This window comes from Pyrus communis, chromosome 3 (assembly GCF_041283825.1).
Source record: "Pyrus communis isolate YQ-2024b chromosome 3, ASM4128382v1, whole genome shotgun sequence".
Taxonomy (NCBI): domain Eukaryota; kingdom Viridiplantae; phylum Streptophyta; class Magnoliopsida; order Rosales; family Rosaceae; genus Pyrus; species Pyrus communis.
This window is the reverse complement of record NC_142567.1, coordinates 4,668,036-4,691,493: the sequence shown is the minus strand read 5'-3', so window position 1 is coordinate 4,691,493 and position 23,458 is coordinate 4,668,036. Positions and strand designations below refer to the sequence as shown.

Genomic DNA, 23,458 nt, shown 5'->3' with positions numbered 1-23,458 from the left:
AAATAAATGCAGAACCAGTATGAAAGATTATCAACAGTTGTAAGGAAAGAAAATTTTCGCACACCCCTTGTGTCCTCCTCCGCTTTTTTATATCTGTTGATTCTTCTTTGATTGACTCAATCATGAGGCTAGAAGAACAAAAAGAAGTTGATGCAAGATGAGTTTTTTGACAACTAAAGAAAGTTGAGCTTGAACAACCATGGGATTGATACTCAGCACGTTTACGAGACCAACTTTGAAGCTGATTTTTCTGAGATGAGACGAGGGATTAAAATATAGAGAACGAGATATAAATGGCATTTGAATTCAGTCCCATCTTGGATGAATGGCTAACATCTTACATGTGCACAAGCTCTACTCAACTCATCTCTCTCAATTCAAGTTCTGCATCATAGAAACAAAAAGCTACCACAAAACAATCAGTAGATATATCACAGAAACAGAAGACTGGCTGCCCGCGGCTGGGGCAGAAAATACAAGAAGATTGCGTTTGCGCAGAATGCAGATGTGAATTGCAGTCAAGACATTTTTAACTAGATTTCGTTCTTTACATTGAGGGTATCTAGTACCACAGCACACCTCTTGCCTCTCACTGCTCTGAAAACATGAATTTGAATTACGCCTTGCTTGACAAACTCAAAAATGACAGTGTCCCCAACTGAAATCTGGTTTGCGTTACAAAATTCTGCCCAACCTGTTGTCAATTCCATGCGATGGAAAGATGACTTGGGACGAAGTATAACTTTAGCACACCATGATCTTCCGGATTCATTTCGAAGCATTACAGTGCCCATGCTCATAAGACCTTCAGATATGGCTAGTTTCTTTGGAATCACCTGAAATTTTAAAATATCGACGGAGAGTCCATTTGTCTTAAACATAGAAACAGATTCATTAACTTTGTACCGAAGTCTAATACTCACTGTAGTGGACTCCCTAACAAGTGGTGGAACTTTCAAGGAAGCTTTCTTGAAAATATTTTAGAAAAGTAATATTACTCTTTTCCAAAACAATAAGAAAAGGTTCTCACAAAACAAAAAATGGCTTAAGAATCAGTGACAGAGTACTCACCACACAATATTCTTGATGCTTCTTCAGAGTTTCCATGAAACATGGATTTGAATGTGAAGCAAGTTGTTGATGTTTCTTTTACATAACCAGTTGTAGGTCTCTTTCCAGACATGGCATTCCCTATACAGCACCAAATTGAAACAAGATAACGAGAAGGGGCGAGGAAAGCCGTTACAGAAAATACACATACAAATCTACAACTTACCACTTCTTCTGTTAGCAATAGTTGCTTTGTTTTCACAGTCTGTATCGTAGTTTTCAGCTTCAGATTCAACAATTTCCTCTTTTACTCTAGCTTGATTTCCCTTATAATTTTCCAAGGAAACTGGATTGCCAATCTTCCCATCGGCTTCCTCTACATCATTCTCACAGGCACTTTTATCGTATATTTTGACTTTAAATTTGGATTCAGCATGGTAATAAAAAACCAGAAAATCCCCCACTTGTAAAAGATGATCCTTCACAAAATCCTGCCAACCCGCCGCATAGAAGAACAAGCCATTCTCTCTCTCTTCCAGTTCCACAATCCACCGTTTTCCACTAGGGCCCTTAAGAGCGCATTTGCCAAGTGATAATCCACTTAAGTTTTTGAGAAACGCATGCGGTATACGCTGCAAAATTTGACAGCTTCTTAGAAGACCATACTATAAATGCATAAAACTAAGCAAGCTTAGCATCAGTAATGAACAAAATTCAAACTGGATAACTTCAATATTTAATACCATTCTTTGTTAACCTTCCAAGTAATTATATCATCGTCTATTGACTAATCCTGAGCAGAGAGGGTGAGATAATGTAGAGCAAAATTTTCTTGTTCTATCTTCCCATGACTTCTTCACCCATAATTTGGCACACAATCCCTTAGTTAGTCATGTGTAGTACCAAACACAGAATTGTATCATTGTTATCATCTACAATTCTGTACAATCCAATGCAGTCCAATCCTAATCCGATCAAATCGCAATCACCAATAATCTCCTTAGAGAAAGAAGTCTACACAACTCCCAGGATATCATGGATTTGCAAGTGTACAAGGGAGTGTGTATGGAAGAAAAACGGTGTGTGTAAATCAGTAGCCAAAAGCTATTGATGTCATCATTCTCGGTTGATTAAGCCCTGAGGATCAGTTTTCACTTTTCTCTCGGTTTCTGAGTAACCAAACAAGTTTTCAAATGTGAATTTCTTTATAATATATCGACACAAGTAGTAAAATATAAACAAAAGTAGATCCAAACATGAAACCATGAAAAGGGTATTTTTAACATTCACTCAAATTCCTGATTAATCTAGAAAACGAACCCAAAAACAAGAAGAGAAAAGTTGCAAGCACGACTGCGAAAAATTTGATCTTGAGAAGTTTATAAGAAAGAAGGCAAGGATTTTACCCGATGCTTAAAGAAATCACCAAGTAGGACCTTGAAAAACGATTGTTTCTTCCGAGGACCCTTCCGTGCCATTGGAACCCTTCTGTTCTACAATGCCCTGCAGCGATTTTCAAAGTTGAAACCTTCCTGAGGAATACATGTCTGCTCCGTGTAGCTACAGTTTTCCTTTTCCTTTGTCCCCTTGTTTTTCTTACGGCATATCTAACCATTTACGGGTTTCGACTTCAACTCTAGGCTTGTTAGCGTAGATTATCACTTTTACTTCCAAAAAAAGGAACATAAAACTATTTAGGTAGGTTTTGACAAAAAAAAAAAAAACTATTTAGGTAGGTTTGAAACATATCTATGCTTAATAAATTGCATTCACTCACCTTTTACCAAAATTAATGCAATTGAATTGAATGATCAAATCATCATCTGACACGGCTATTTTTCGATTTTCAAACGTTATTGGACTTATTTACCCTTATCATTATTCTCTACAAAAACATTGTTTTGAAGGTAAATTGAGGCCGACAAGTGATCATTTACCACAGTTGTAGATATGAGTTAAACCACTGCATGTCGACGTGGGTTCGAATCCCATAAATAGTTAATCTAACATATAATTTAATAAAATTTATTGTTTGACCAAAAAAAAAAAAAAAAAAAAAAGGTAAATTTCGGCCCAAACAAGAAAAACTACAAACTAGTTACTAAGTAGCCGATAGGCAATTGCCGCCCAATAACATCGTCTAGGTTCCAAAAGAATGCAAAATAGTATTCGCACGACCTTAACCCTTTAGGATTTAAAGAAGAATTAAATGACACAGATAATCAAGGAGTGTTTAAAAAAGAGTGCGAAAATTATTTCTTAAAATTCATTTACAAGGGAAGGGCTAGCATGACTAGCCGCAAGAATAAATACTCCACTCGCAAAGGAGGTCACCGGCACACCAAAAAAATAAAACACCGCTAGTAATGTAAAATTTTGTCCTCGGATTTCAGTGCTTTAATTTTATATTTATTTTTGTGTGTTGATTTGGAGGGGTTGGCACGTTATTTGCAACTTTGTATTTATAGTATTATTTGCTTGCTGGCCATGTTGAAAGATTATTTGCCACGGCACCAAAGCAATCAAAAATAATATTCCTCAGAATTTTATCTTTAATAACTTCACAGATTGCCATCCTCTCGAACTTGTTTGTGAAATCAAGACCACGTACAATCCCAACTTTATCTCCGATCATCCCGTTGTTATCACTAAACCAATAGCACATTAGGGACATACACGGCATTAATCAAACACCACTCATATTGCTAATTTCTTGAAATTGGACTCTTAATTGCATGGAATAGGTCTCTAAATACAAGTCTCCATGGCCTCACGCTGCATGCAAATGCAATCCCATTCTTTTGACCAATAACCCCATCTTTCATATCTTTGTGCTGATCTCCTACCCCAAGCTGTCCCAATCTACATGTCCACTGCTAGCAAACCCAAGTTAACTTGAACTCTGTTATTGCTTCCAGATTGGAGATAATTTGAATCCCATTTATGTGACATCCCACATCGCCCAGGGGAGTGATCCTTATATGTATATTCACATCCTTACCTAGCACGAGGCCTTTTGGGAGCTCACTGGCTTCGAGTTCCGTAGGAACTCCGAAGTTAAGCGAGAAGAGGGCTAGAGCAATCCCATGATGGGTGACCCACTGGGAAGTTGCTCGTGAGTTCCCAAAAACAAAACCGTGAGGGAATGGTAAGCCCAAAGCGGACAATATCGTGCTACGGTGGTGGAGCGGGCCCGGGAAGTGGTCCGCCCCGGGCCGGGATGTGACAATTTATCTTGCATAAGAAAACGTTGGAACAATTCATTATTAAAAGATAATTATTATGATTAAAAACCATAATATTATCCCCTAACAACAACAACAACATTATCTTAACTTTCTCATCCGATGGTGTAGAACTATGCTCACTCAATGGCCTTAATTGCACAGGTAGATGGTGTAATTTTAGATCCAAACAACTCAATGACCTTAATTGCACAGGTAGATGGTGTAATTTTAGATCCAAACAACAACTTTGCTCCAACCCTTACCCGCAAAGCGTCTCTAGAGCTCCACTTAACCCAACCCATACCAAAATTTCAAGCAATTAGAATACTAAAAGTGAAATAATAATCACATTTTTCTCCCTCTACCTACTCATGTTTAATTTTTTTTTTTTTTTTTTTTCCGTTGTTTAACATTTTTCCGAATTTGAACTTTTCCAAAATTTGCTGGTTATATCTACTATTTTTCTATGATTCTTTAGTTAAATAGGCATACAATAAAAAAATTCCTTATTGTTGAATTTTCAAAACTTGATTAGTTAGCATTTCAAAAGAGAGTATTACTATTTATCATATGATGGTGAAACAGTAAAAGGAATATAATTAAAGAAAATTTGAAAGAAAGAGATATATTTTCCACAACCCACGCTAACTCCAAGTCTGCAACTAGAATTGTACAAAGTTGAATAATTGGAATCTAAATACCAACACATTCACATTCATTGGTGTTACCTAGTCATTTTAGCTTACCCTATATAAACACCAACACATTTATGTATTAGTTATTTATCATCTAAATGATGTAGAACAAATAACCAAGTGGATTGAAGAGGAAATGGACCAACGGAAGTCGAAGGAACGCATTAGAAATTTGCAATTTTGACGTCCGAGCTCCGATTTGGGTCATGATACTTTTTGGAAAAGAGAGTTTACTATTACATTCAGGATCCCAGAATCAAATTGGCCAACATTGCTTGTATCAAAAACAGAAATTGAAGACCTGTGAAAAAAATACTAAGCACTTAGAGACAGAAGAGTGGCTGGGGTAATTAAATCTTCAACCAAAATATGAACACAACATTTTTACTGCAGTCACAACATTTTTACAAGAACACTACTTGGCTACAAGAACACAACATTTTTACAAAGGATGGTAAATTTGTGACGTGAAACTCTGGGATCAACTAGCTTTCAGCTTTAACATTAGGGCCAGCAAGCACCACACGACACTTATTGCCTATCACTGCTCCTTTTTTGAAAATATGAACACGCATCAAACCTTGCTTCACAAACTCAAAAATCATGGTGTCCCCGGGTGAAATTCGGTTCGCCTTCACGCAATCTGTCCAACCTGTTGAAATGTCCAACTGATCAGTAGAATTAGGCCTTCTGATTCTGAGTTGAATAAGCCATGAACGCCCAGCTGGATCTTGAAGCGTTACAGTATTCTTTGACATAAGGCCTTCATCTACGGCTAGTTGCTTCGGGATCCTCTGCAATGTGGAACATCTTGGATAACTTCGCTTGAAACTTGACTGTGAAACTAAAAATGAAAAACGTATTCGAGCTAGAAGAGTTTTCATGTAAACGATTCAATATCTTTGTACTCAATCCTAAAACTTAAAATACAGTCCACCCCTAAAAAGAAGTCGAATTTGGAAGGAAAGTTTCTTGAAATGTTTCTCCAATTAACTGCCACACTGCAGCCACTGTAGTTTTAAAAGGTATACCAAAGATATCTGTCACTATTTTTCAATCGCAATAGCGAAACTTGTTCAGAATCCAAATTGAATTAGGAAATGAGTGACAAAGTACTCACCACGCGTTGTAGTAAATGTTTCTTGTATGAAAATGCTAGAAAACATTGATTCTCCGATTTCAACAAGACAGATCCAGTTGATGTATCTTCTACATAATAACGTCTTTTCCTAGAAATGAGATAATTGCCTACAGAATAGTGAAAAAAAGTAAAGATATCAGATACAAATCTTCGCCAGATGCAGAGAACTAAAACAGAGCTTAACTTACTACTTCTGCTAGTCGTTCTGATTTCGCGCTCTTTGTTGTAGTTTTCAGTGTCAAGATCAACATTTTCATCTTTTACTCTAGCTTGATTTTCTGTATTCATCTCGGCTGCTTCGACATCTTTCTCGCACGCACTCCTATCATAGATTTTGACATTAAACTTTGTTTCACCATCATAATCAAAAACCAAAAGATCCCCAGATTCTAAATGATTGTCCTTCACAAAACCCTGCCAACCATTGCGGAAGAACAAGCCATTCTCCCTGTCTTCCAATTCCACAGTTCTTCGTATTCCGGTAGGGCCTCTAAGGTCACATTTGCAAAGTGGTCGTCTATTGAAGTTCTTCCTAATAAACGTAGGTGGTATACGGTACAAAATTGAATAACCAATGCACTTAAGATCACATCACAAATATTGTTTGTAATTTGACAGATCAAATCAGAAAAATTATTGCAAACAGAATTCGAATTGTATAACGTGGTAATTAATGTCAAACAAAAATAATCAAGCATTTGGAAATTATTTAACCAAATCTTTGTGAACTTGACTACAGTTGATGAAATAATAACCATTGTTGCTAACATTCAGAGTAATGTTGAAAATTTGGGGATCCATAATATTTGATTAAACAATTTTCACAAAGATACAAAGAACAAAAAACCCTGAACTCACGCATGAACCAGGAAAGGGATATCAATTTTCAGCAGAAATTTAATCCAACACATGCAGAAAAGTGAAAAGGAATCCACAAAATTAAAAAAAATTAAAATTAAAATTACAAAAAAATCACGAACAAATTTGTCCATGATGGTTATCCAAAAGAACCCACAAAAGTGAAAAATAAAAAACACAAACAAAAAAAGGTAAGATGTTGAAAAGTGAAGAGGAAGGGAGGATGGATTTTACCAGGCCCTGAGAGAAGTCACCAAAGAGGATCTTGAAAAATGATGATTTCTTTGGCTTCCTACCCATTTGAACCAACTGTGCGTGTCGTCAAGAATTCGAGAGAGTACCAACTGGCTGCTTAATTTTACTGAAAAAAGAAAGAAGATTTCAAAATTTCGACGAACATCAACTTTTTTATGGTTCTTAATTAAAGTGAGAGAGAATCAGAGTCATAATTTTCGACCTGCAGCTGTTGCTCAGTTTTTCTACTTAGATGCATTTTTTCATTTCGGAAGAGATTTTTTAGAATGATTGGAACACTAGGATCTAGGCCACACTTAAAAGAAAATTTGGCTACACTAGTATAATGACATATGATTTAACACTTCATTTTCTACGTACATTGAAAATCTGTCCAGCTAGAGTCAAGTCGCTACTGTCTTTTTGTTTGTTTGTTTGTTTGCTTTCTTCTGCCATGTGTTCAACATGCACTTACAACTCATATTCTCTGCCCTTTTACTTTTCATACACTTTTATCATCTTCTATTTGTGCAGTCACGATTAAGTCACATCAATATTTTATATTATTATTATTTTTTATTTTATTATCTCTATAAAAAAATCAATATAAAATGTTGACGTGGCTTAACCGTGATCGTATAAAATAGAAGGCGATGAGAGTGTATGGGAAGTAGGAGAGCAGAGAAGTGTGTGTGTGTGTGTATTTTAACAAACAATAGTACATACAAAATAATAGAGCAATGGACTAAACTTTATAATGAACTTGCCATAATAATAAGTGGCTAAGCCTTTAATTGATGTTCCTTAGAGAAAAGTTGAGTCAAATATAATTTTTGAATCTTCTAATGTGGGGTTTTACTTTTACCTGTAGAGCTATATCTAAAATCAAATATGACCTTGCATATGACTCCAATTTTCCGTTGCATTGAAAAATGATTGAGTTCTGCTGGTGGATTGCACGATAATGGTTAGTGGGAGGCTAAAATACTTCGGTAAGTTTTTCCGGCCTCCGAAATAATAGATTGCCAAGCAACCAGCTGGTTTTTTTTTTTTTTTTTTTTTTTTTTTTTTATAATGTCAAATATAGCTCACTACTAAAATCTCCTTTGCTATATTATCTTTAAGGGATATTATACGCGTACTCTTGTAGTCATCGCTATAAAGATTAAGACAGTCACGCGTGACATTCGTTGAAGATGCAAAAGTGCTCGGCAAATCAGATCCTTTTTATTAATCTTCATTAAATAGTACGTGAATTTCTCTTATTGAAGTCACCTACCTACCTGCTATAGGAAATTGCTTGCCAGAACAACCAGTTAATGGAAACACGCATGCATCTTCTCCAGCATCCAGAGACTATTTTTCTCTGCAATATATAACTTCCTCAAAATTCCATAATCTAGTCTAAAAAGGTTGCCATTGCGGTCTATGTTGTTAACTAGTTTTGTGTGACCATTTAGACCAAAATTGTATCTGCGTTACGAGGTAAATCCAGTTGAGTCCATTTTGTGCGCAGTGTGACCACCAAAAGTAGGACAGTTTGGCAAGAAAGACCGCAGATTAAACCAATCCACAACCCCTGCACCAGAAGAAATCAAGCACAAAACGTGAACTGAGTTAGATACATAAACAAAAAAAAATCAACTACTAGCTAGCTGCTTGCTCCACTTCTGTGTTCAGCTAAAGAATTAATAATGTTAGTACTGAGTGTGCAGATGCGCGGACTTTTTTATAACAGGTCTGCGTCAAACAGCAGTGATTCGAAACACTTCTTTTTACACTATTTTGGAAACCCAAGGTTCAATCCTATGGGGGTGTAAAATTAAGCTACAAGTTTAATGGTCTCACCTTAGCATATAGTTTCAACTTAAATGCAAGAACACCTGCAATTGTCATGCCAACCAAATAGAATGTTCCCAAGTTTACATACACAGCCAGGTGCTGCCACCCACATCCTCTGGCCACACCTGAAATACCGAAAATTCGCTCTCATAGATACTCGAGAAATAGAAGGCAAAGAGAATAAGTTCAAATGCAAAGTAGCAGATGGACAACCCCTAATACAAGTGGATGATGATTCGGACCTGATAAGACGCCTTGGAAAGAATCAGCAATTATAGAAATTGCAAGCAACGGTGTCATGGAAGCAAATAGTTTTATTATTACGCTGCTGTTGCTGAAGGCGCCGGCCCATAAATTGTGACCAAATGCCAGAGCCAGATCAACGATGAGTGCGAGAAGTATAGAGAGCTTAAGAGTCACAGCCATTGCATTCTTGGCTTTCTCAGGATTGCCTGCTCCCAATTCATTTGATACCCTTGTGCTACAAGCAAGAAAAAAGTAATATTTGATTCAATGTGTGAAACAGAATGTAGAATCGAAAAACCCGAAGTGATTAGTTAAACTTGGAATTTATTGTTCTACCAACCTTGCAGCAGCACTGAGGCCATATGTAATCATGTATGCAATTGCTTCTGTATTCACACTGAAGATATGATTAGATTAGGAAAAATCTACTTGAGTCGAGCGAAAAATTATAAGTTTAGAGCTAGCCGAATGCTTACCAGATTGCAATTAGGGAAGTGTTTTGTTCAGCTTTTGGCATTACTCCTGCCATGAACACCAGAATCTCAAAGGCCCAATACTCCAAACTGGAAAGACGAAAAAAATGAAGACATGAATACTTACAGATTCTATCTCACATACTCTGAAAAAGAGTAAAGAAAAATTGAAGAACACTTACCATACCATTGCTGCAGAGGGTAGGGCAAGTTTCAAGTTGGTGAGGACGTAATTAAATGATTCTAATGTAAACCCTTCCCACGTATGCTCAAACTTCTTTGCGCACAAAACGTACGTGGCCAACATTAGCATTGATATCCATATTGAAATCGAAGTTGCCAGCGGAGCTCCCACGTAACCAAGACCTGTCCAACGTACCAGGCCATACGCAATGCCAACATGAAGAACCACTGGGATCACCGAGAAGTAGACCAATGGTATGACAACGGATTGCGTCTGAAGAAATCTCAAAATATTGTGCAGGAAGCCATATGCAAACAACCCCGGAATCAGAAATTTCATATAAAGCGCTGCATATTTTGAGATTTGAGGGTCTTGGTGAATTAAGATAAGTATTGGTTCTGTATAGAACCAGACTACGGATACAATGATAGAGGCCAGGAAAGAAATGATGGAAGAGGCTTGTAGATAAATCCCCAGCATTCTATATAACTTTGCGCCGAATCCTTGCCCACACAACGTTTCCAGAGCTCCACTTAATCCAACCTAAACCAAGAAAGAATAATAGACAAAGAAAACAGTTCAAAGAGTAGGCCTGCAGTCTATTAATTGGCACTATTCTTTGCCTTTCTGAAGTACCAAAAAAATAAAAACAAAAAGAAGCAGAACGCTTGATTTCGAAAAATTGAAGGACAAAGCAAGTGAATTGAAACAGCCATGGAAAACATATTTTAAGAAAGCAATACTCTAAAGACCGTATACACTAATATGCACGAAGAAATCCGGTTACAAACTATTAAACAAAAATTGAACTGGATGAAGATGGGGCGATTCAAGTGAGATCCATTGTAAATCCGACTTTCTATTCACTCGTGGGATTCTATCAATCAGATATTATGCAAACCCTTTCTATACTAATAGAATAGAACCTTGCTCCATTTAATCTAATAAAAGTGAATTTTTTTTTTTATAAGTTTGTTGAAATTGAAGAAGTTCTATATTGCTCAATAAATTGACCTATATTTATTTGTCCACTATCACTATGTTACGTAAGAAATTTAAAAAAGGCTGGATTCGATATTTCGATACAATAAAAAACAATCAAGCTTATTTTCCAATTTTATTCCAAAGTGATTCAAAGAGAGTTTCATTTTGTGAATGAAGTTATAAATTACATTATTTATAATTTCTAATGTTCTATATATGCATATAGTTAGTTATATACATATATTAATTCAATCAACTCAAGAGTTGACCGATGAATCTATTGATTAAAAAGCTTGAGCTGGGTAAATATCACAGATGATTAATTGATAACAAAGAATAAGCCACATATAAATCACGATTTAGTATTTCTTTATTGTTTGTTCATGTCTCCAATCGTAATTTTTATTAAAAGTTTGTAACCAGTTTTATTTGTGTATTCTTGATTACTGTTCCATTGGTTTTCCAAACAGCACATACATGGAGAGAACATGATATACAGAGAGAGTGAGAGAATCACCTTACCATGAAAGCGAAGCCGGTGACGGTGGCCCAAGAATTGGCGAGGGTTGCACCGGCAAGCTGAAGCTCACCAAGATGGCCGGCAAACATGACCGAAATCAAAGGGATCATGTAATAGCAAACATTCGTCAGAATCATTGGCAACGAAAACAACATCTGATTTTTTGCCTCCTCCACGTCCAGCACCTTGTTCCACCACCCCCCTTTTGCTCCTCCATGACCACCTGCCTCCAACAACGGCGTCGTATTATTAGTGTTTGCTACCATGTCTCCGTTCTCCATTGTTGTCTAGTCCTTCAAGCTTTCTTCTGCTCTGCAATGTCGATAAGTCGTCTGTTTCTGATTAAGATATGGCATGTGGTGTATGGACACTTATTCATATCAGGAATTGTCAAGATCTCACATGAGTGAGATTTTAGAGAAAGAGATGGGGAGGGTGAGGCAATATATAAAAAAAGGGACAGAAGCTGCCACGGTGCCACCTTGACCGGCCATTCGTTCCAGGAGAACAAACGGGTACACCATCACATAGTATTCTGTATCAATAAAAACAAAAATATTTAGACAAAAACTTACATGCTATTGATGGTTTTGGGGCAGGAATGGAGGCAAGCAACATGAATTGACTACAATAAATCCGTCTGACACCAAGTGGTTGGGATTTCTATTCCATTCCGCACATTTTTTTTAAATGTTTATACACTCATATTTAAAATTTTGGGTCAAAATTTTGTGAAATTGACTCTAGATGAGTAACAGAGAGGGATGTAAATTTTGGATTTGTGCTCTCCCAGTAACATAAACCAACAATCGAATGTCATATAGTTGATCTTATAATTAGCATTTACATGTTTAATGAGAGTCTTGAAATTTAGAGGTATGGTGAGAATGAACAATAAGGAAATGTTGAATGTATGTGAACAATGAGGGTAATATAGAAAAATAAGTGGTGTGTTAATAAAACAACTCTTTTCAAAATGTTCAAATACCCTTTTTTTTAATTAGCATTTCAAAAGAGAGCATTATTATTTAAAACAGTAAAAATAAAATAATTAAAGAAAGTTTGAAAGAAAGAGGCATATTTTCGCCATCCCACACTAACCAAGTCTGCAACTAGAATTTTATTAGTCGACCGTCAACTATGGTTACTCGTTTACTACAATCGTGAAATCACATCATCAGCTTCATATAATACGGCATGTGATGTCCATGTCATGTCAATTCATGGTTCCAATTAAAAAAAAAAAAAAAAAAAAAAAACCAATCAGAGAAAATAGAATTGTATAAGAAAACAAAATTCAATAATGTTGCCCACCAAGACATGTACCTTTTTAATTCACCAAACGTTATATTCTTCCATTAAAATTTGGAAAATTGACCCGAGTTTTGTCCTATTTTTATATAGTGGAGTGGTTGAGATCAATTTTGCTCCTTCACTTATTCATTTGCTATTTTTGAGGGTTTAGGTACTGAATTCTGTTTCTCTCTGCACAACTTTATGTTTCTTTCACGTTATTATGCTTTGATTTACGAGAATTTTAATGAAAAATTTTCGGTAGTGTTTATTATAATAAAAAACATATTTTTACATTAAAAAATCAATCATGATACTATTTATTTTACCCTTTATTTTATCATTATCATTAAAATTTTCCTAAATTTTCTTTTGATTTATTCATACAATGGTTTTTCTACTTTAGGGGATCTATATAATAACCCAGCTGGTTCATGGCAACTCTTGCTTAAGTAATAGAAGGCAGTCGTCTTTTGATTATCTGATTAGTCAACAGAATTGATGCCGTTGTCGTTTTATAATCTGATTAGTCAACAGACTCTGATTGCACCTTAAAAAAAATGGCACTTTGTCTCTTTTTAATAGCAAAGTATTAATACCTTGACTGTCTGATTAATAAATTGAAGTTTTTCACCAAAACAATTAATAATAGGTGTGGTGGCAAAAATTCATGGTATTCAGTCTTGATAAATTTGTATCTATAAAACAATTAAATAACTTTAATCAATAACCAAAGCCACATGCCCGTCGAGGGGGGTGCAGGGTTTGACCAATGAATTTCTAATGCTTAAGTGAGTTTCTCTAAAAAAAGATAATTGAGAACTTAATTGCGCAACAAAAACTTATCGAAACTTGATGGAGAATGAGGTATTTATAGGGAGATAGTCGGCCACATGTGTAGAAATTGCCATGCCATGTGTCGATGTTCAATTGGTCAATGTGTGTCATACAAGAATTGTCATGCCATGTGCCAACGTCTAGTTGGCCAAAGTGTGTCACTTTCATCTATTGGATGTAGTATGAAGGAATTATTCCAAGATATTATTAATTAAATAATATCCTAGAATTATCCTTTGTGATCCATTTGATTGTGATTTTTTGCTTGATTGCCTGGATCTTTAATAAGGAAGGCATAAAGATAATGATTTAATTATTAATCATCTTTAATACTTTGACTTTTCTCCTGGACATGAGTGTTTGGAGAAATTGTAGTTAGCAGCTCAGGTTTTCAAGAAGTTGTAGCGTGGAATAAATGTGGGTCTTGCCAATTTAACAAGCACATCTTCGTCATATGCAGATAAAAGTTCACGAGTCAACTCTAAGATTTTTGGATTAATTTTAGCTCCACAATAAGTATCAAACTCGCTGCTCATGGAATCGAATATGAAATATCTCACTTACAAATTGAGAGTAAAGTACTACTAGACTCTAATGCTACATCCTCACGCCCCTTAGACCATCTCCAATGGTTGGGCCAAAAGCCAAATATTTTAGTCCGGAAAATTTAGCTTTTAGCCTAAAAACAATTTTTCTGCTCCAACCGTTCTAGCCTAAAATTTTAGCCCGGAATTATTAAAGAATGAACTTAGGCTTTTTTTTTTTGTTAAATTAAATTTAAAAAATAAATAAATATGTAGACTATCGTAAATTAATTTTATAAACATTTTAATCTAAAAAAAATTTAAATTCCGATAAATATTGAGTGGAGTCTACTTTGATTTCTAGGCTAAATTTTGGGAGGAATTTGGCCTTGGTTTAGCATTTAGCATTTAGCCCCAATTTTCCCCTTGGGTTGGAGTGGGTTTGGGGGAAAATTTTAGCGGATAATTTGGTTTTTAGTCTACCATTGGAGTTGGTCTTAGTGTAAATAATATTATTTATTAAAAAAAAAAGATTGAACTAAAGATATATCTAATTAGTACTATAATCTAATGATATTCCTCTTCACTTTTAAATTAGATGTTTTAGATTTAATCCTCACTGAAGACGAATTTGACCATATTATTACTAACTTATTGTAAAACTTAGCCCACTCTACACCCATTTAATGCATATAATATCTTTTATTAAAAAAAAAAAAAAAATCCCTAAAGGTAAATAACTATTTGTAGGGTTGGTTCGAGTCAAGATCCCGAGCTAAAACCCAACACTTGAATACTGAATTGATCCATTTTAAAAGGGTATTTCAGAACCCAAACCCCGAACCGAAATTTCGGTATTTTCTAGTTTTGGGATTCTTGAAAAATTTTCGGAATTTTGGTACGGTTCGAGATTTCAATTCCTATTTGCCTTCTTGTGAATGGAGGCTCGTGATTAGTTCAATTGAAACGTGCATCAAAATCCCAAACCAAAAAAATAAAAACCCTAATTCCACCTTTGAATCCCGAAATCTAGAGGTTCAAATTCAAATTAGTTCGTATCCATTATTCAAATCAAAGAAACGTAACAACCATGGGAGCGACGGTGGTGGTGGCTTTGAGCCTAGATCTGAGCTTGATGCTTGAAGGTCTAAGCTGAGATCTTAGCTTGAGGTTTGAAGGATTGAAAGTAGCTGCACTTGCTAACGACGACGGCGAGCCCATTGGTCCCGAACCCAGCAAACGAGGATGATCTCCTTGAACCCAGCAAACGACTCAGCCAATAGAGCAAGATCATCATCCGTCGCGGACATCCGCTTCAGGCAGAGCTTCTCGAGCCATGGGTACGCCTTGGCCATGGAGGACACCCACGGCGCCGTGGACTGACAAATGTGGAGAATAAGGAAGGAGGAGAGATCGAGAAATGAACAATTAGGGAGGAGGAGAAATAACCAAAATTTTGACCGTGAATGGATTTTAACCAACAATTATAAATTTTCATAATTCTAACCAAAATTAAAATAAAAATTGTAAATATTGCAATGTCCTTTATTGGAGATCGCACTTATTTGCTTTGCTCGACTGCGTTCACACCATTTGTCAGGCTGACAGCCACTAAAGCTATTGGTCAGGGAGATGTAGCTTTTGGACAATGATCCGGAATTTCCATCTGAAGTCTGAATATTTTCAATTTCTGCAACTGGGTCTTACAATGAAACATGGTGTATATGCAGAGAGGTTCGTAACTGAAATTGCAGCGAAGGAAAACTGGGTCTCTGGGTGTTCTCTAATTGTATACTAATCTCTGGGTTTTGGCTCACAGTTTGGAAGGGCTATCTTGTGCTCTGATGCTGCTACAGAAGCTGCTGGGTACGGGTTTATTGAGTCTGTGGACAGACCGGAAGGATTCTTGGTTTTAAGTGTAGCTTCTCAGGGAGACCAGATCACCAAGATTAAGAACCCACCGGAGGTATTAATCCGAGAATCTGGTTTTAACTCAAAATTCTAGGAAATGTTTCCATTCAGTTTTAACCCAAAATGGCCTGTGCAATTCAATGACGCAGGATACCAAGTCTTTAGAAGAGAAGAGCTTCTGGGAAATGCTTCCATTCAATTATCGAAAGCATTTGCAAAAACAGCGAGGAAAATAAGTAACTAAAATAGCGATTGAAAAAAATGTATAGAAAAAAAAAAATGAAAGGCAGCGAACGAAGAACCACGAATTCTAATAAAGGGCAGTACAGTATTTTTATATCAAATTTTGATTAGAATTATAAAAAACTATGATAGTTGATTAAAATTCTATCCATGATCATTAGCTATTTTTTTTAAATTGCCCGAGAGAGATAGAGAGGCCGGAGGGTTTCAGATTGCTTAATGACGACTAAGAGAGAATCCATTGAAACCCCTAAGTTGGACGGTTGAGATTAAATTTCAACCAATTCAATGATCTACGTATTTTCTAAACTTAATTTAAAATTAAACATATATACACTTAATAAATGTTTCGGTTTGGTTTTGGGATTACCGAACGAAGGCATATAGGATCCCGAATCCAGTAACAAAATTTTCAAGACCGGGGTACTGAACTCTCTGGGATGTTTTCGGTTCGGTTTCGGGACTTTTTTAGTTTGGTTTGGGAATTTCAGTATTTTTTTCCTCCCATACCTATTTGTATAGCTGAATTTTCCTTGAATATTCAGTTGTTCATTCTGTCTAGAATACAATTCGATCTCCAACCCAGATACCAAAAGGTGCAGAAGACTGTAAAGCAGGAACTGTCTGAATTTGGTTATTATTTTACATCATTGTGGAATCTGCATATCCTGCATTTACCGTTGCATATTTGCTTGGATGATGCAAGGGAATCAAGAACCACTTTTCTTTGCTACATATTAATTCAGATAGATTAAAAAACTGTACATTTTTAGCAAATTTAACTCTCTTTCAACAATCTTGATAAGATCCGATGATGCATTTTCCAATTTCATTAAGATATTGATGATAGCGACGAGTGAAACATTGATACGTTGCGGAGATTCTAACTGTGATGAATGCGCTAATCATTCGAGTACTTACTGCCTTAAGCCTTAAATCTGCAAGAATTTGAAGAAAAAAATTACAAGCATATATTATTATACATATGCCAGTTTATCCAGGCAAACATGTTTAATGGAAAGCACTAGAGAGTACTACTGGAAGATTTCATTTGAAACCCTAGCTCTGTAATATTACAAGTAGGATTCTCACATTAGAATCGGAACACGAACATGCATGCCACTTAATTAGCATACCGAACTCGTCATTCATGGTCGTACACTTTTAATATAAATCTAACTCGAAGAACTAAAGAGGAGTTTAACAATCAACAATCAAAATACATGTTTCATAAGCATATATAATCTGATGTTGTAGGTAGCTGCACATTGTTGTCATTCTTTCTTCTCTTCCTTGGATTCAACCTTCTTCTCTTCTTTTGCTTCAACCTTCTTCTCTTCCTTGCTCACCTTCATCGCCGCCGTCTTCACCCTTGCTTTGCCCTTCTTGGGCTTCATGAAGCAGAAACAAGAGCAGCAAGGACACTGGAATAAGAACTTCATAGCTTACTTAACCTAATAATTATCTGCTCTCAAATCTTCCTCAGCACTATATGTATAGCAAAAGTAATTGAGCTTTGCGTTGCATTTCTATCTTCTTTCTTATCTAATTATTAATCTTGTGGGGCCATTTAGTATTATAATATAGTAGTATTCTTCTTTACTTGTAAATCAATAGGTTCAATTCTGATCAAATACACTTTTGAATCATATTATTGGTAATCAATCGTAAAGTTTAGCCTATTCCTACACCCTTAATGAAAATAGTATCATTTGTTAAAAAAAATTATTAATCTTACAAGGTTCATAAAAATTAAAAAATTAAAAAATAAAATTCAAGAAGAGAAAATACGGATTTTGATCCTCGTCGGATCCCCTCCCTAAGGATCCTAGGGATCAACAAATGTAGACCTTTGATAAAAAATTGTGCAACCACAATTAAATTCTTTTTATATTTTTAAAAGTAAAATAACCTCTTGCATAAAAAATATAAAAATAAATAAATTATGACTACACGATTTTTGATCATGGGGATCCAAATCCAGAAAATACAACCATTGGATTCCACTTCAATCACCATCAAGTGGCAATAAAGGAGATGCCTCCCTAATAATGCCAACTTCGGAGTGGGACTAGCTAGGGATCTGTGGGGCTGGCCAGTGGCCAAGATCAACAAATGAAGGTAATAATTCGTAAGAAGAATGTGAAGCAACTTTTTAATTTTACTTTCTCGGTTATCCTTTATATTTTGTAATATTACCCGAATAATTTGTTCCGTCTATTTTTTAGGATGCTTTATGCAAAAATTTAACTAAATCCAAGATTATTTAGTTATTCAATAATTATCTAATAAATAAACGATTCATATTCTTCACTTCAACACCAAAATTTCGACAACTGTATTTGAACAGTTAAATAATTTCACTGGGGGTGATCTTTTGGCATAATTGATCCATTAAAAGGTAGCCTAAACAGTTATACGATTCGGATCTAACATTGCGGAACAAATAAGAGAAAAAAAAATAGTTAAACCAACAAATTCAAGTGAAAAAGTTAGTAACATCCCCCTTCTCTGAATAGGCTATCCCTTGTGGGGTCATGATGAAGCATGCATACGAACAAGAGCAACGATTCTTGTTTTCTTTTTCAGAGTCTGAGTGAGCTGGCAAGCAATAAAAGCAAATATGTTTTACATCACCAATTATTTAGAAAAATTAATGTAAAAAGTTAGAAATTTTTTAGTTTTAATCCAAATGACAAAATGGTGTTGTAAGTAAATAGTATCAGAAGTGATTTTTTAAAATAAAAGTGTCATTTTTCGTTAAAATGTACAGTACTAGAAATATTTCGTTAAAATTCCTTTATTATTTTCTAATTTTAATGATTAACTCCAGGGTAGGACGAGGTTCCACAAACAAATAATGCATACTAGCTATTGATTGTTTTTCAATAGCACCCACTTTGCTCCCACTGCGGGCGGATAAAAGTGAGGGAGGCATGTGACCGAGTGTCAAACTACTTATGGAAAGAAAATATTCTCAATTGATTTCATTGTCTTTTTATTTTTACGCAAATAATAGTGGAGAGAAAGTGAACTCAAAACTACAGCTGCAAAGTGAAACTGTGAAAGCGTTGAACCACTTCAACTACAAGTTTCGTGCATTTTTAACAATAGTCTACAGTCAAATTTGTCGTATTTTACTGTCAATTACAGAGGAAAAGATTTGAACTTAAATACAAATGATGAAGCACATTGTTTTAGCCAATTTAGTTAACTCTAACTCCGCAACTAACAACAGTTTTATGATGCTGATTGAATTGTGAAGTTGGTGTGCTTATGTTTTTCTAACCCATTTTTTCCGTAAGAGGCTTGTAGTTTAAGAGTACTTATTTGTGCCCTCAAGATCCTATGTCTATTTCTCCTCCCCCATATAATTTGTATAAAAAAAATTGAAAAGTAAGCGAACAAAATGGTGACATTCATGAGGAAACTTTTGAAAAACATTTCAGTCAAAGCAAAGGGGCTCAAAACTTCCAACAGAATTCATCCATTTTCATCATCTTATTGCCACTTTGAAGGGTATTACCATATTCGAGAACCTAATTCCTCTCACATAGATATTGATAACCGCAACAAAGAAGAAGGGGTGGGAACGAGAATTAAATTACTCAGTGAGAGGATATTACTTATTCAGCGCACTACGGGAATCTTACTGAGAAGAAATTTTTTTTGAGAAACCTGAACTTCAAAGAAAATCTAAATTCAAATTTCATGAACGACATTAATTATTGAAAGAAAAAAAAGTTTAACAGCACGAAGGCTTGAATAGTGTGTGAGGCAAAGGCACAATGCTCAACTTCATATATACAAATAGCATATAGAGAAATTATCAAAGAAAAGCAAATGGAGACTCAACTCAATTACTCAATCCGTTGCCCAAATGAGAAGAGAAAAAAAAGACTGACCAAAAAAAAAAAACACACACAGGGAGCCCGATAAAGAACGGACTTGTGATTTGAAATCGTGGATTGATCATTGAACAACACAATCAAGGGAGGTTTAACAAAACATTTTCGGTACTGTTCACTTTTAACGAAAAACCACATTTATACATTTTCCTGATAATATTTACTATACCTTTAAAAATGGTTTTTCATTAAAAGGAAATTTTTTTTAAACTTTTTGTTAGTTTTCTTTACAATCAAATTTCATTAGTCGAAAGATTTTACCAAATTTTGGTAGAGTTTTCTCTTTTTCTTTTAACTCTGTAATCAAAAGTCGTTAGTGGACAACCCCTTTGATTTTTACCAAGTTAAATTTTTTGTATGATATTTAACATTTCTTTAGTTTTATTTTTATTTTTATTTTTTTTATTGTTTTAAAAGAACGGCATATGTTTCATAAAAGCCAGGAAGACTAACTAGTACAAGGTAAATAAACATCATTCACAATAACATCATTGATTATAATAGGAGGTTTATCTACCCAAATACAAAAAATTTGGACCATTTCTTGATTTATGCATGTCAACCTTATGTAGGGGCTATGCTAATCTTCTCTGTATTGTTACAATTTTATCAAATGTCCCCGAAAGGACATTTTTTTTCTTTAGTTATATGCTATATATTGCAGTCAAAACTTGGATTACAAGTTGATTAGAAAAAATTTGAATTCCATACCTATGTCCCCATGATTATCTTTTACTTCAAATAATTTAATTAGGTATCATTTGATAATCATTTTATTTTCAATTATTCAGCTTTTCTTTTCACTTTTTTTTGAAAACTAAAATTTCTAAACAAAAATTTAAATGTTATTTTTGTGAAATTTAGCCTGACTTTTTTAATGGACCGTGAATTTTTCCTTTTTTCTATGTATGTTTTGTCGCATATAGTGGAAATCTGAAGAAAGTTGGCAATATGGAGAGTAATCCAACTTACTTATAAGCTCATGTAAGGTCCCTCCTCTCATCAATGTGAGACTCATTCTCAACACGCCCTCTCATATGTGGCGAATTTTCAAGCCTAACATGTAGACAACACAACGGGATGACGTGGAATGCGTGTGGCTGTTTGCCTTTGCACGTGAGACAACCTACTCTGATACCACAATCATGGTTCATCTACCAGACTGAGGTTCCTATCTCCTTTGAAATCAAGGATACATAGATACTATCCCTAACTACCACCTACACAATTTGTCAGGTGTGGAGTTTTATCACAAAAGGCATCGGTGTTAGTTAAAGTGGGGTAATCCTATTTAAATTGGTTTTCTCCTTTCCCTATGATCGATGCGGGATTCTACACGTCCCCATGCTTGGGACCTCATTTTGTGGGTCACACATGGAGATCCACACATCAGCAACCACGTGAAGTCAAGGGGACTCACCCTACATGCGGGGCCAAGGGGACCCATCCATCATCGCGCAGGGCCAAGGAGACCCACCCATCACGTGACAATATAGTACGAGTCCGCTCCTTGACTCTAATACCATGAAAAAAGTTGAGATTCCACCATAAAACCAATTAGCAATATGGGGAGTAGTCCAACTTACTTATAAGCTCATGCAATGTCTTTCCTCCCATCAATGTGAGACTCATTCTCAACAAAAGCAACTGCCGAAGCTTTCTTTGAGGAAGCTAGATTGTTATACGAAGAATGCACCCCTACTGCATCTGCATGGACAATATGCGTGTTGCGACAGCTTCTGTTGGTAACATGTTAGTTTCAAACATATCTTTGGGTGGCATGGGAGATATTGTAATGAGTCAGGTATATGAGTGGTTTCAATAGCCCTAAAATTCTTAGCGCTTCCCGTATCATTTTCAGGCTCATGAATGACAATGGTGGCTACAAGGTATAACATATTCTGACTTTTCTTTTTTTTTTTTTTGTTTTTTTTTTGAGCAAACGTTCTGACATTGAATATTAAACCACATTAATTTTGAACCACATTAATTTTGTAATAACCATGCACATATACATTATATATAATTGAGAGTAATTATTTAGTAACCAAAAATGTATTTGGTGTTGGTCATCCAGTTTGACGAAGATAGGGAGCATGCTGCACCTAGTATGGATTGCTACATGAAGGAATATGGGTAGTCAAGAAGAACCTGCAATTGATGTGTTTAAACAAAAAAAATTGTGGAGATGTGGAAGGATATAACTGAGGAGTGCCTTAGACCACTTGATGTGCCAATGCTTGCGGATCTTCAAACCTCATTTTGCATGGAGGTGTATTAAAAGAAAAAATTACATGTAAAATATTATATGGAATTGTTATTAACACTTTAAAATTTTAATTGCATATTTTATAATTAAAAAAAAGGTGCACAAATATATTCTTTTTTTTCTTTTTTTTTTCTTTTTGGTCGAAGTGCACAATTATATTCTTAAATAGTTCTCACATATCTCAACAATTACAAAGACCAAATCTTTTTTTTTTCTTTTCGAAAGAGAATTTTATTGATCAATCAAATACAAATGAAAACATTTGCATCTTCTGCTAAGATAATAAACAGAAATTATGGTCCTAACTCATCTCAACCAAAACTTTCATCAGGCTTATGAATATACGTTTTCACCTTATGAGTTGCACGATTACATTGACGAGGAGTGAAGATAAACTTCACCAAGTGAAAAGAAGGCACCATAGCCCAAATATCAACCAAATAAACCTCCATTGACACGTCCGTTGGAATCTCCTTATTGAACATTTGAATCAGTCATTTCGAATCGGTTTCCACCTCTAGCACCACCCTTGACTCCGGAAGAATACTTTGAACGCACATCTCAAGCCCCTGACGAATCGCCGCCGCCTAAATTTGGGCCATTATTATTTTGTATCAGCCAAAATCCGAATATTGTGGGACGGAGAAGGGAGAGAAAGAGGGATTGAGTGGGACGGAGACGGTGGAAAATGATGGAGAAAAAAAATTAGATTAATAATTGTGGATTAAATAATATAATATTAAAATTTATTAATTGTCTAGTTTATTAATCCGACACTGATCAAATACTGTCCAACTTATCTATTTTAAACCAATTCAACTTAATTTTTAAAATTAATTAATCCGATAAAATCCGTTACAATAATTTCACCCTTAAAATTTTAATAATGGTTCTCACATATCTCAACAGTAACAGAGACCAAATCTAAATTTGGGCCTTTATTATTTTGCATCAGCCGAAATCCGAAATATTTGACTTACTGATTTGCAAGATAGCATGTGACACTGAACAGCCAAATC

At 35.3% G+C, this 23,458-nt stretch overlaps 3 protein-coding genes and 1 non-coding gene across 4 annotated transcripts; all 4 read right to left on the bottom strand.

Moving 5' to 3' along the window:
- Nucleotides 1–406: 406 nt before the first annotated feature.
- LOC137716432 (B3 domain-containing protein REM10) lies at nucleotides 407–2,673 on the bottom strand. Its single transcript, XM_068455889.2, is given in 5 exon segments — nucleotides 407–836; nucleotides 1,072–1,114; nucleotides 1,116–1,191; nucleotides 1,277–1,682; nucleotides 2,457–2,673. Coding segments are annotated over 5 exon segments (900 nt in total). The 5' UTR covers nucleotides 2,529–2,673; the 3' UTR covers nucleotides 407–533.
- A 2,649-nt stretch (nucleotides 2,674–5,322) lies between these two features.
- LOC148697788 (B3 domain-containing protein LOC_Os12g40080-like) lies at nucleotides 5,323–7,688 on the bottom strand. The gene is made up of 5 exons (XM_088690711.1): nucleotides 7,429–7,688; nucleotides 7,206–7,332; nucleotides 6,302–6,692; nucleotides 6,093–6,220; nucleotides 5,323–5,766 (listed from the first exon to the last, which is right to left on the bottom strand). Exons 2-5 carry the CDS (start codon nucleotides 7,269–7,271, stop codon nucleotides 5,458–5,460), a joined length of 894 nt encoding a protein of 297 aa, XP_088546837.1. The 5' UTR covers nucleotides 7,272–7,332; nucleotides 7,429–7,688; the 3' UTR covers nucleotides 5,323–5,457.
- Nucleotides 7,689–7,938: 250 nt separating this feature from the next.
- On the bottom strand, nucleotides 7,939–12,006 carry LOC137716443 (protein DETOXIFICATION 19). The gene is made up of 7 exons (XM_068455901.2): nucleotides 11,457–12,006; nucleotides 9,949–10,493; nucleotides 9,770–9,856; nucleotides 9,634–9,690; nucleotides 9,290–9,528; nucleotides 9,054–9,172; nucleotides 7,939–8,784 (listed from the first exon to the last, which is right to left on the bottom strand). Exons 1-7 carry the CDS (start codon nucleotides 11,733–11,735, stop codon nucleotides 8,662–8,664), a joined length of 1,449 nt encoding a protein of 482 aa, XP_068312002.2. The 5' UTR covers nucleotides 11,736–12,006; the 3' UTR covers nucleotides 7,939–8,661.
- An 8,690-nt stretch (nucleotides 12,007–20,696) lies between these two features.
- Nucleotides 20,697–20,799, bottom strand: LOC137716644 (U6 spliceosomal RNA). Its single transcript, XR_011065709.1, has one exon. It is a non-coding gene; the product is annotated as a U6 spliceosomal RNA (small nuclear RNA).
- Nucleotides 20,800–23,458: the final 2,659 nt, after the last annotated feature.

Coding starts and splice junctions, on each gene's coding strand:
- LOC137716443 (XM_068455901.2), bottom strand. CDS start 11,735: ATGGAGAACGGAGACATGGTAGCAAACACTAATAATACGACGCCGTTG. Junction 9,529..9,633: donor GGCCTCAGTGCTGCTGCAAG/GTTGGTAGAACA, acceptor TCTTGCTTGTAG/CACAAGGGTATCAAATGAAT. Junction 8,785..9,053: donor AGTTGAAACTATATGCTAAG/GTGAGACCATTA, acceptor CTTCTGGTGCAG/GGGTTGTGGATTGGTTTAAT.
- LOC148697788 (XM_088690711.1), bottom strand. CDS start 7,271: ATGGGTAGGAAGCCAAAGAAATCATCATTTTTCAAGATCCTCTTTGGT. Junction 6,693..7,205: donor GTGACTTCTCTCAGGGCCTG/GTAAAATCCATC, acceptor TGTGATCTTAAG/TGCATTGGTTATTCAATTTT. Junction 5,767..6,092: donor AACATTTACTACAACGCGTG/GTGAGTACTTTG, acceptor TCCACATTGCAG/AGGATCCCGAAGCAACTAGC.